This window comes from Gopherus evgoodei, chromosome 14 (assembly GCF_007399415.2).
Source record: "Gopherus evgoodei ecotype Sinaloan lineage chromosome 14, rGopEvg1_v1.p, whole genome shotgun sequence".
Classification (NCBI taxonomy): Eukaryota; Metazoa; Chordata; order Testudines; family Testudinidae; genus Gopherus; species Gopherus evgoodei.
The window spans coordinates 1228585-1240460 of record NC_044335.1 but is presented as its reverse complement, the minus strand read 5'-3'; the positions used below and the strand labels follow the sequence as shown (position 1 = coordinate 1240460).

Genomic DNA, 11876 nt, shown 5'->3' with positions numbered 1-11876 from the left:
ATCGTGTACCTGAGTAAGAAGCTGCTACCCCGGGAGCAAAGCTACGCGGCCATCGAGAAGGAATGCCTGGCCATGGTGTGGGCCCTTAAGAAACTAGAGCCATATCTCTTTGGGCGACACTTCACCGTGTACACCGACCACTCTCCCCTGACCTGGCTGCACCAGATGAAAGGAGCCAACGCCAAGCTCCTGAGGTGGAGCCTGCTCCTGCAGGACTATGACATGGACGTGGTCCATGTGAAGGGAAGTGCCAACCTGACAGCAGACGCGTTGTCCCGGAGAGGGGGCCCTGAACTTCCCCAGGTCACTGGGCAGAGTGACCCCGCTCAGTTCAGTCTTGAAGGGGGGAGAGATGTGATGGAGTAGGGACTGTCTGTTTGGGGAGTGGGAGAGCAGGGGAGGACTTTAGGGGATGGACGATGCCAGGGCCTGTAACCTGAGCTAGGTAAGGGAGGAGAAAGGTCAACACCTTTGCCCGGGAAGGGGACAAAGGAAGGGAGTGGCAGGAGGGAAGCAGTTGGAGTTTGGGCTTGGGGCTGTGTGGGCGGAATTCAGGGGATCCTAGCTAGGATCCAAGCACCCTGAAAGCCCAGAAGGACTCGGTGGAGGGGTCCTGACTGTGCCTGCAAGCTCTGCTGTAACCGGTGTTCCTGTTGTCCAATAAACCTTCTGTTTTACTGGCTGGCTAAGAGTCACTGTGGGTCCCAGGAAGAGGGGTGCAGGGCCGGACTCCCCCACACTCCGTGACACTGCCCAGGATCTAGAAAGAGAGGTCAGGGACATGCTGGCTTTGGGGGTGATCCAGCCGTCTTCTAGCCCTTGGGCCTCGCCAGTGGTGCTGGTCCCCAAGAAGGATGGGTCAGTCCGGTTCTGTGTGGACTATCGAAAGCTCAGTGCCATCACCGTATCTGATGCCTACCCCATGCCCAGGCCTGACGAGCTCCTAGACAAGCTGGGAGGTCCTCGGTACCTCACCACTATGGATCTTACCAAAGGCTACTGGCAAGTGCCGCTGGACGCAGATGCCAGGCTGAAATCGGCCTTTATCACCCCTCTGGGGCTCTATGAGTTTCTGACCCTGCCCTTCGGCCTCAAGGGAGCACCGGCCACCTTCCAGCGCCTGGTGGATCAGCTACTGAGGGGGATGGAGAGTTTTGCCGTGGCGTATATTGACGACATCTGCGTCTTCAGCCAGACCTGGGAGGACCATGTGTCCCAGATTAAACAAGTCCTGGACTGACTCCGGGAGGCTGGGTTAACAGTAAAGGCTGAGAAATGCAAGGTGGGGATGGCTGAAGTATCTTACCTGGGCCATCGGGTGGGGAGCGGCTGCCTGAAGCCGGAACCAGCCAAGGTGGAGGTGATCAGAGACTGGCCTGCTCCCCAAACCAAAAAGCAGGTCCAGGCCTTTATTGGGATGAAGGGGTACTATCGAAGGTTCGTGCCCCACTTTAGCGCCATAGCCGCCCCCATCACTGAACTGTGCAAAAAGGGGAAGCCAGACAAGGTGATCTGGACTGAGCAGTGCCAGGAGGCTTTCCGGGCGCTGAAGGAGGCTCTGGTTAGTGGCCCAGTTCTGGCAAACCCAGATTTTGACAAACCCTTTATGGTGTTCACTGATGCCTCAGACACGGGACTGGGGGCGGTGTTAATGCAGGAGGATGAAAAGGGGGAGAGACACCCCATCGTGTACCTGAGTAAGAAGCTGCTACCCCGGGAACAAAGCTACGCGGCCATCGAGAAGGAATGCCTGGCCATGGTGTGGGCCCTTAAGAAACTGGAGCCATATCTCTTTGGGCGACACTTCACCGTGTACACCGACCACTCTCCCCTGACCTGGCTGCACCAGATGAAAGGAGCCAACGCCAAGCTCCTGAGGTGGAGCCTGCTCCTGCAGGACTATGACATGGACGTGGTCCATGTGAAGGGAAGTGCCAACCTGACAGCGGACGCGTTGTCCCGGAGAGGGGACCCTGAACTTCCCCAGGTCACTGGGCAGAGTGACCCCGCTCAGTTCAGTCTCGAACGGGGGAGAGATGTGATGGAGTAGGGACTGTCTGTGTGGGGGATGGGAGAGCCAAGGAGGACTTTAGGTGAGGGACCAGGACCTAGGCCTGTAACCTGAGCCAGGTAGGGAGGAGGGGGGTCAGCACCCTTCCCTGGGAAGCTGGACAAAGGAAGAGGCCAGCTGGAGGGAGTTAGTTCAGTTTAGGTTTTGGGCTGGGTGGTTGGAATTCAGGGAATCCCAAGCTGAGGACTAAGCTTTCTGAACCCCCAGAAGAACTCGACTAAGGGGTCCTGGCTGTGCATACAAGCTCTGCTGTAACCGGTGTTCCTGTTGTCCAATAAACCTTCTGTTTTACTGGCTGGCTAAGAGTCACTGTGGGTCCCAGGAAGAGGGGGTGCAGGGCCGGACTCCCCCACACTCCGTAACACTTCCCTTTCACGTCCCAGCCGTGACACTGTTCTCCAGGCCTGGGGCACCTGAAGGTCAGACTATTGCCGTGTGCTCTGCATGGGGCTGCCCCTTACAGCCAGCCAGAGTCTGGCGCTGGTGCAGAACACGGCACTCGCGTATTGAGCGGGGCACTTCTCTGGGAGCACAGGACCCCCTGCGCTGGGATTGGCACTGGCTACCCATTGGTCTCTGCAGCCCTAAATCGCCTGGGACTGGCCTTACTCAGGGATCACCTCTGTCCACAGCTGCTGTCGGGGGGAGGGGGAAGGGTGCTGATCCCTGTGTTACAGGACAGAGGGAGGGGCTGGCAAGCTATTCTCGGTGAGGGTTCGAGGGCTCTGGAGCCTGCTGCTCCCTGATCCAAAATAGGTTGAATTCGATGACCTTCTGGGCATGCTGCAAAACCCATTGCTTTGCCAGGGAAGGGAGCGGGAGGTTGTGAGCGTTTGTCAGCAGGAGGTTCTCTCTTGGCTGCTGAGTGAATGGTTCACTTAGATCCGAATGTGATGCTGCCAGGAGGGGATCCTCTGTTACTGGCAAGTTTCAATAAGTGTTTGGGAACCCCGAGATTTTGCCAGGGCATCTTTTATTATTGTTTAAATTTACATCAATAGAGACACCACTTATCATTTCAGAGTCTCACCTGGGTGGAGACAGATACCAGGAACTGGCTTCCCACACAAGGAAATAAACTGGGTCTGGACCATGCCAAACCCATATAGGTCACTGAGCCACCGCTCCTCCTCATGACCCAGCCCCCACCAGGTTAGTGTTTGAATCATAGAATCACAGACTATCAGGGTTGGAAGGGACTTCAGGAGGTATCTAGTCCAACCCCTTGCTCAGAGCAGGACCAATTCCCAACTAAATCATCCCAGCCAGGGCTTTGTCAAGCCTGACCTTAAAAACCTCGAAGGAAGGAGATTCCACCACCTCCCTAGGTGAATGTGGGCACAGTTCAGCGCTGGGCACTCAGACCTGGCTCCCGGCAGCACCATGAAAGCAGGGGGCATCTTCCTCCTCCTGGGGCTTCTGGCCCTCTGGGCTGAGCCACCACCTGCTCCTGCAAGTTTCCAGATGCAGTCACTGCTCACAGGCCATGCAGGGCTGATGTGAAGGTCTAGCCCTCAGTGTCAGGCCCTCTTCAGGGAGCCCTGCCCTGCCCGTCAGCACTGACCCATCCTGCCTGGAGTGTCTGAGAGAGCCTCACCCAGGCCATTGCTTTTGCACAGCTGTTGTTCCCCATACTGCGTATGTAACCCACACACCTCCTGGGCATGGGGTTCTGTCCCACCTAGTGGCACCAAGACCACATAGAGAGAGAAAACAATTAATGAGTCTGTTCCACAGCCTTCGCTAAGGGCCATGTGGCTGTTAGCCCAGGCAGTAGAGGCTCATGTACTACGCTCCAGAGGCCTCAGGTGCGATCCCGCCCGCCGACGACTGGAGTCTGTCAGTGTTACACATTGGATTAATATCTCCAGGCTGGACTCGGAGCTAATCCCCTCCGTAGGTGCACTCAGTTTAACATCAGAGGGGGAGCCGTGTTAGTCTGGATCTGTAAAAGCAGTGAAGAGTCCTGTGGCACCTTATAGACTAACAGACGTTTTGGAGCATGAGCTTTTGTGGGTGAATACCCACTTCGTCAGATGCATGTAGTGGAAATTTCCAGGGGCAGGTATATATATGCAGGCAAGCTAGAGATAATGAGGTAGTTCAGTCAGGGAGGATGAGGCCCTGTTCTAGCAGCTGAGGTGTGAAAACCAAGGGAGGAGAAACTGTTCTGTAATTGGCAAGCCATTCACAGTCTTGGTTTAATCCTGAGCTGATGGTGTAAAATTTGCAGATGAACTGAAGCTCAGCAGTTTCTCTTTGAAGTCTGGTCCTGAAGATTTTTTGCTGCAGGATGGCCACCTTAAGGTCTGCTATAGTGTGGCCGGGGAGGTTGAAGTGTTCTCCTACAGGTTTTTGTATATTGCCATTCCTAATATTTGATTTGTGTCCGTTTATCCTTTTCCGTAGCAACTGCCCAGTTTGGCCGATGTACATAGCTGAGGGGCATTGCTGGCATATGATGGCGTATATTACATTGGTGGACGTGCAGGTGAATGAACCGGTGATGGTGTGGCTGATCTGGTTAGGTCCTGTGATGGTGTCGCTGGTGTAGATATGTGGGCAGAGTTGGCATCGAAGTTTGTTGCATGGATCGGTTCCTGAGCTAGAGTTACTATGGTGCAGTGTGCAGTTACTGGTGAGAATATGTTTCAGGTTGGCAGGCTGCCTGTGGGCAAGGACTGGCCTGCCACCCAAGGCCTGTGAAAGTGTGGGATCATTGTCCAAGATGGGTTGTAGGTCCCTGATGATGCGTTGGGGAGATTTTAGCTGGGGACTGTATGTGATGGCCAGTGGAGTCCTGTTGGTTTCTTTCTTAGGTTTGTCTTGCAGTAGGAGGCTTCTGGGTACACGTCTGGCTCTGTCGATCTGTTTCCTTATTTCCTCATGCGGGTATTGTAGTTTTGAGAATGCTTGGTGGAGATTTTGTAGGTGTTGGTCTCTGTCTGTGGTGTTAGAGCAGATGCAGTTGTACCTCAGTGCTTGGCTGTAGACAATGGATCATGTGATGTGCCCAGGATGGAAGCTGGAGGCATGAAGGTAGGCATAGTGGTCAGTAGGTTTTTGGTATAGGGTGGTGATAATGTGACCATCACTTATTTGCACCGTGGTGTCTAGGAAGTGGACCTCCCATGTAGATTGGTCCAGGCTGAGGTTGATGGTGGGGTGGAAGCTGTTGAAATCGTGGTGGAATTTTTCCAGAGACTCCTTCCCATGGTCCAGATGATGAAGATGTCATCAATGTAGCGTAGGTAGAGAAGGGGCGTGAGTGGATGAGAGCTGAGGAAGCGTTGTTCCAGGTTGGCCATAAAAATATTGGCATATTGTGGGGCCATGCGGGTGCCCATAGCAGTGCCACTGATCTGGAGATATATATTGTCATCAAATTTGAAATAGTTGTGTGTGAGGATAGAGTCACAGAGCTCAGCAGCCAGTTGTGCTGTGGCATCATCAGGGATAGTGTTCCTGACAGCTTGTATTCCATCTGTGTGTGGGATGTTCGTGTAGAGAGCCTCTACATCCATGGTGGCTAGAATGGTGTTTTCTGGAAGGTCAGTTTAACAGCTCTTCTCTGCACCATCTCCTGCCTTGGGCAGGGTTTCAGTACCATGCCTGGTGTGGCATACAACATGCCAGGTGTGGAGGATGTTTGCTTTGGCACAAGCAGCGGCAGTGCACTGAGGAGACTCCAGCATGGCTGAGCAGCGCAGGGCGTGTGACGCCCTGGTACCAGCCGGGCAGACAGCCTGTTCCATGTCACCAAACCTTCGGTACACTGTGTCACCTGCTACCCAGAATCCTCTTGGCCTTCTCAGCCCCACTGCACGACGTGCCCCGTCTCCATGCCCTGTTCACATGAACGCTGGGCTGCCCAGCTCACCTCCCCATCAGCCTCACTTTGCACAAGGCTGTCTCCCACCGGGCACTCTGGACCTCCCTGTTTCTCCAGGTTCCTTCGAGGGGGTTTCCCAAACCAGGCTCCTCCCTGCGCTCTGCATCGCCATGGCCAGGGTGGGCAGGTCGGGCTGGTCCCCACAGGTGACCAGGCCTCCGGCCCTGCAGGGCTGCGCTGGACCCGCCTGGCTAGTTTCTCAGGGAGGACGGCTCTGAAGGCTTTGAGCCCATGTCAGGCTCTGGCAGTTCACAAGGGCAGCAACACAAGCCCAGTGTGTCCATAGCTGACTCCCCCCTTCCTCTGGGCCATGGCCATTTCCTCATTCTCCTGGGCAGGTCCCCCACATTGGGAAATGGAGGGGCTGGGCCATGACCCCACAGTCCCTCTGGCCAGACAGATGCAGCCAGGCTGCAGGGCAAGGGCAGCTGAGCAGTAGCCAGGGTCCAATGGGCACTGCTGGGAATCGAATCCCCCGCAGGGACTTTTTCCAGGGCTGGTCCCGTCTCCTGGGCCTCACGGGGGCTGGCGGAACCAGCTACTGGGGACGCAGCAGGGAACGGCCCATGACCTGGCTCCCATCCCGTGTCTGGGGTTAAAAGTTGACACACACTCCCCCGCCGGCCAAGCTGTCTGGACTCCTGGGGCCAGGAAGGAATTACACATGCTCCCCCCCAGAGCCACTGGCAGGGGCCAGGGATTTTCCTTCCCTTGGGACACTGAGCAGGGTCTGTCCCCTAGGATGGGGTGGGCATGTGCCCCCATCAGTCACTGAGACTGCAGCTAACAGGACTTTTGGGCCTGGACCTCCCTGTTTCTCCAGGTTCCTTCGAGGGGGTTTCCCAGACCCCAGGATCCGGCTTGTTTCCTCATTCCGTCCGGGGGAACTGATTTATTGTCAGACAATGCGTGCTGGGAGCTGGAGCTGGCAGCAGCCGATAGGTTACTGCGGCCTCCACCCACCCTTCCAACCCAGCCCCACCGGGTTTAAATCCCAGCCCGGCACAGCGCTGGGCACTGGACCCAGCTCCCGGCAGCACCATGAAGTCAGGGGCCACCTTCTTCCTCCTGGGGCTCCTGGCCCTCTGGGCCCAGCTGCCACCTGCAGCTGGGGTAAGTGTGGGCAGCAGGCAGTGGAGGGGGATGGAGAAGAAACCCTCATTTTCTCCTTCCCATCTCCAACTGGCTTTGCTCTGCCTTTCAGACACTTCTCTCTCTGCTCTGCCCCTCAGACCTTTGTAGACTCCCTGCTGACCCCGGGGCCTGTTATGCCATGATCCCTCACTGGTTCCATGACTGGCAGGCCAAGAAGTGTGAGAAATTCACCTATGGAGGTTGTGATGGGAAGAAGAACAACTTTGAGACTCAAACAGAATGTCTCAGGAAGTGCGGCAGGCACGGTGAGGCTCAGGGCTGGGTGCTGGGCTGGCCCTAGTCCTGCGCGACAGTTTGGGAAGATGACTGGTCCACTGGGGCTGATCTCCACTCCATGACTGGAGGTCCCTGAGCTCTCTCGTGCTGTGAAGGCCCCTAGACCTGCTAACTCATTTCCAGCCCTGCTTTGGCCAGGCCGCAGATGGGAAGAGCCCTGCTGGGCTTGGGTGTCTGAACACGAGCACTCGGCACAAACCTGTGCAGGGTAAGATCACGTTGTTTATAACTAAACCTACCCCGAGCCCTGTTCCAGGCTGTGACACAAGGCTGCCTGTAGGCCAGGGCACCCCCCTCACTCACTGAGAGATGGGAGGAGAAATCAGTCATTGACTGACCATGTTCTGAATGATCCAATGCCCTCAGAGACTTGGGGTCTTTGCTGAAGCAAGAAGAGGGTGTTGGTCATTTCTGTGCTGCAATGTTCCCAAAACGAAGGGGTGAGTCTCTTCCGGACTAATCCTGATCTCTCTTGGGTTTCACACTCAAGTCCCTAGGGACTGCAGTGGAGTCACCCCGTTTACACCGAACTCTGCAGTCACAGAGCTGCTGAGTGCAGGGAGGTTCTCAGACCCCAGGATCTGGGTTGCTTCCTCGTTCCTTCCGGGGGTTTGATTTATTGTCAGACAGCGTGTGCTGGGCATTGGTGCATGGCAGAGCCAAGAGGTCACATGAGCCACCTCTCCCCGCACCTGACCTGGCCCCACCTGGGTTTTTGTTTAAATCCCAGCCTGGCTCAGCGCTGGGCACTCAGACCTGGCTCCCAGCAACACCATGAAGTCAGGGGACATCTTCCTTTACAGGGCCTCCAGATGTCCATTTCTGTGTCCACATGCAATCCTTTGTGCCATTCCTCTAGCGCTTGGAGGGGCACTGCTAACTCTGTGGGGGAAGGAGCGAATCTTCCATCCTCTGGAACGCCCTTACACCAGGGTGCTAAGTCTCTGCTGAAGCTGGACACGGATATTTTTCCCTGATAATTTCTCACTTTGGGTGGTAAAGGCTACGACATCTCACAGAGATGCCCATAGGACAAGCCTCTGCTCCTGTGCCCTCATGCCCACCCACTTCATCTGGGTGTAGGGAGACAGATCCTTGGCAGAAGTCTCTGCTTCTGAATCCCTTGTCTCTCTGTCCTTTGCCCGCAGATATCCGCAGCCTCCCCACTGAAATGGGCCTCGGTGCTGCTGCCATTCCTCGATGGGTCTGCAACTGGCACGCTAAGAAGTGTGAAGAATTCTCTTACGGTGGCTGCCGTGGGAACAAGAACAACTTTGAGACTAAAGTCGATTGTCTCCAGGCCTGTGCAGGCCAGGGTAAGACCTATGACAACCTGGGAGGTGCTGCTACTTATACAGGGAAATGCTGGGAACACACCAGGGCCCCCAGGCTGCTCTCCAGTAAATGGTGCCCCTCCTGTATGTCCCCTACCTATTCCTACGGTGCCTGGCTGTAGTCTAGGTGTGTTTCAGGGCTGCTGCAGTTGGTATGGAGCATAGAATCCTAGACTGGAAGGGACTTCGAGGGGTCGTCTAGTCCAGCCCCCTGCACTCATGGCAGGACTAAGTATTATCTAGACATGGATATCCAGACGTGGAGCATGCAGGGTACATGGACAGCGCATGCATATCTGATGTGTGGAGACAGTGAATGTGTGTGGAAAGGGCAGCCCTCACTGAAAATGCCAAGGTCAGGACGGGCTGAAAAAAGGAGACAGATCCTCCCAAAGCTGGAGGTTAACACTGAAGTCAGATTAATCAACCAGTCACAAACTGTGCTCCTGCTCCCCCACACTCATTATCAAGAAGCTAAAACAGAAAGAAATCACCCAGCCCCCTTTACTGCATTCCTGTTCTCTGGCTACCAATCACCACCTCCATGCAGTAAGGTGAGCAGTTATTTCAAAACTCAGCTCACTCTGCAAAATGTTCTTCTGAACCCCAAAGGGCCAGTCACATTGCCAGGTCCGTATTAGGTTGGATCTTACCCCAAATAACACACTACCGGCCAGTTCTTTAGTGTCTAAAGGTTTATTAGAAACTAAAGGTTTATTAGAAAAGAAAATAAAAGAAAAGAACAAGAGAGCTATTAAAGGGTCAAAGCAATCAGATCCATACTTATAATTTCAAAGTCCATATATCAAGTTCTTAGCAGCATTGGTGAGTTTGTTGACTTGTAGAGTCCCTCTGGAACACATTCACAGCCTAGATGGGTTATTCAGTCCTTTTTCAGAGCTTCCGTGTGTAGAGAAGTTACTCCAGAGGTGAAAAGCAGGATTGAAGACAAAAATGGAGAAGATGCAGCTGCCATTTTATATTCTTTGTCATGTGGCTTGTACATCCTGTGTCCCAAACACAAACCTACAAGCACATGGGCCTGGAAAAGCAATTGCAGACCCGTCCACAGACATGTCCCTACATGTCCTGCTGACTCATAGGTGTAACTCCTGCTTTCACTCCATGGGTTCATTGTATAGCTGGTAGGATAGTGCTGATGCCAATCTGTCTGGGGGTTGTCACCCCGAGACACAGCACAAGTTTGAAATACAAACATACCACACATATTTATAACTCACAGTACAAATATGATACATACATATAAACATGCTTATCATATTTAGCCAATCATAACTTTTCCACTGATATCGTACATGGCATATCTTGTAAGACTCATTGTAATTTTGTAATACTGGTATCAATAACATTATAAATGGTCACCCCTGTTCCATATAGCATCACACACTGCATACGTGGCCCATCTCTCACAGTCACCTAGCTGCAGACTGAAGGGAGCTCATCCCACTCCTGCAGCACTGGCTGTCCTCCCCCCTCCGCTCACCCTCCCCAGCTGGAAGAGTCTCAGTTCCTCTCTGCCTGCAGCTCTAGCAGTGGAAGTGGCTGGCCAAGGAAATGGAAATATACCCGCTGGGTGTGTAAGGTGCCCCCGGCAGTGGGGGGTCAATGCACCCTGATGCCATGGTGCTGCTGAGGGTCAGCTCTGAGTCCCCAGCACTGAGCCAGGCTGGAATTTAAACCATCTTCAAGGCAGGACTGGTTAAGGAGTGGGGGAGGTGCCTCACAGTGCCAGGGTACAAGGGCTTTGACGGCTTTGTCCTATTTCCCAGGGTCTCCCTAACTCCTGTCTGCCCGAACCCGGACTCCAGAGGGGATGAGCTGCCTCAGCCACACTGACCAATTGCCAAGATTGGAATAGCAGGAAGACAAAGACCTGACCCCAGGGACTCTCCCCATCCCCGGTGCTGTTGCTAGGAGAACAGGTCGTGCTTTCCTGGGATTCCTTTTCTTCCTCAATAAACATTTCCTGACACCCCTGCATCTCGGCCTCTGCTTCCATTCTCCAGGTCAGGTCTCTCCCAACCTGTGCAGCCCCCACCACCCCGCCCCTCCTGGCCAGATCCAAGGCAGGTGCTTCGGTTCAGGGCTACAATCCAGAGACTGAGTTGCCTGGTGGGAAACTTCCCAGTAATCACAGACAAGCTCTGGGATATGCATAGGGAGCTCTGGGAGCAGCGACATGGAGCAGACCAATCTTTACACTAATGCCCATGTTTTCACAATTACACATGTAAGCAGAGTCAGAATGAGCTCTACCCTGACATCTGGTGGTGAATTGTGGTGAGTTGTGGAAAAGAACTTCAGGGGCTGATCTTGTTTGCATAGGCACACCCACCCCACCTAGCATGAGCCCACAGCTGCCCAAATGGTCACTTTGGCTATGGTGGGATCCCCAGTTTCTCTGTTATTGGGGCAGGAAGAATAAAATGTTGTTACCCTGATTATGTGAATCAAGGACAGTGGAACTGTTTTATGACAGAGGGACTCACCATAAACTTAGCAGCACTCGCTAAACAAGGGACATGGGTTTCAAAACCCAGTGAATTGAGACAGGTTGGGGCTAGGTATTTGATGGGATGTGTCTCTTTGAGAGCATAAAACACTAAGTGCACCTTTTTCTCTTTCTACTCTAGGTTATCAGGCCAAATTTTAATCCCATTAGGAATCTAGTTGCAGGCTGCTGAGCTGAATTTACTTTGGGCCAATGGTGCACTAGCCCTGAGTCTTCCCTACTCTAAGCTAAAATCACTGAGTGCTGGGAGGGGGCTGAAGATATGTTACTGAGTGGCTGGTGGAGTGGAGCAGCTGGCAGAGTGGAGCAATTTGCAGGACGGCTAGAACAACTCATGGGATGGCTGGTGGAGCAGAGCGGCTGGCAGAGTGGCTCACGGTGAAGGCTGCAGCAGAACCCCACGGAGAGGTGGGACAGTTGGTCTCAGACCAAGTAAGGTGCCCCTTAACATCCCTCCCCCACCCAAGGCTGGGAGGTAAAACTGCAGATAAACTTTTGAACTCTGGGGCTGCACTGACCAGGAACAGAGATTTTTGGGTTGTTGGACTTTTGCGTGATTTTTGGGTTGCTGGACTGGAGACTTTTGGGGTGTTTGACTTTTGGGACTTTGGGTGA

The 11876-nt window shown here is 53.9% G+C and overlaps 1 protein-coding gene across 1 annotated transcript; it reads left to right on the top strand.

Moving 5' to 3' along the window:
• The first annotated feature begins 3454 nt into the window (after window positions 1-3454).
• On the top strand, window positions 3455-11402 carry LOC115635181 (kunitz/BPTI-like toxin). The gene is made up of 4 exons (XM_030533525.1): window positions 3455-3527; window positions 7196-7363; window positions 8543-8710; window positions 11383-11402. Exons 1-4 carry the CDS (start codon window positions 3455-3457, stop codon window positions 11400-11402), a joined length of 429 nt encoding a protein of 142 aa, XP_030389385.1.
• The last annotated feature ends 474 nt before the right edge of the window (window positions 11403-11876 follow it).

Coding starts and splice junctions, on each gene's coding strand:
- LOC115635181 (XM_030533525.1), top strand. CDS start 3,455: ATGAAAGCAGGGGGCATCTTCCTCCTCCTGGGGCTTCTGGCCCTCTGG. Junction 7,364..8,542: donor CAGGAAGTGCGGCAGGCACG/GTGAGGCTCAGG, acceptor CTTTGCCCGCAG/ATATCCGCAGCCTCCCCACT. Junction 8,711..11,382: donor CCAGGCCTGTGCAGGCCAGG/GTAAGACCTATG, acceptor TTTCTACTCTAG/GTTATCAGGCCAAATTTTAA.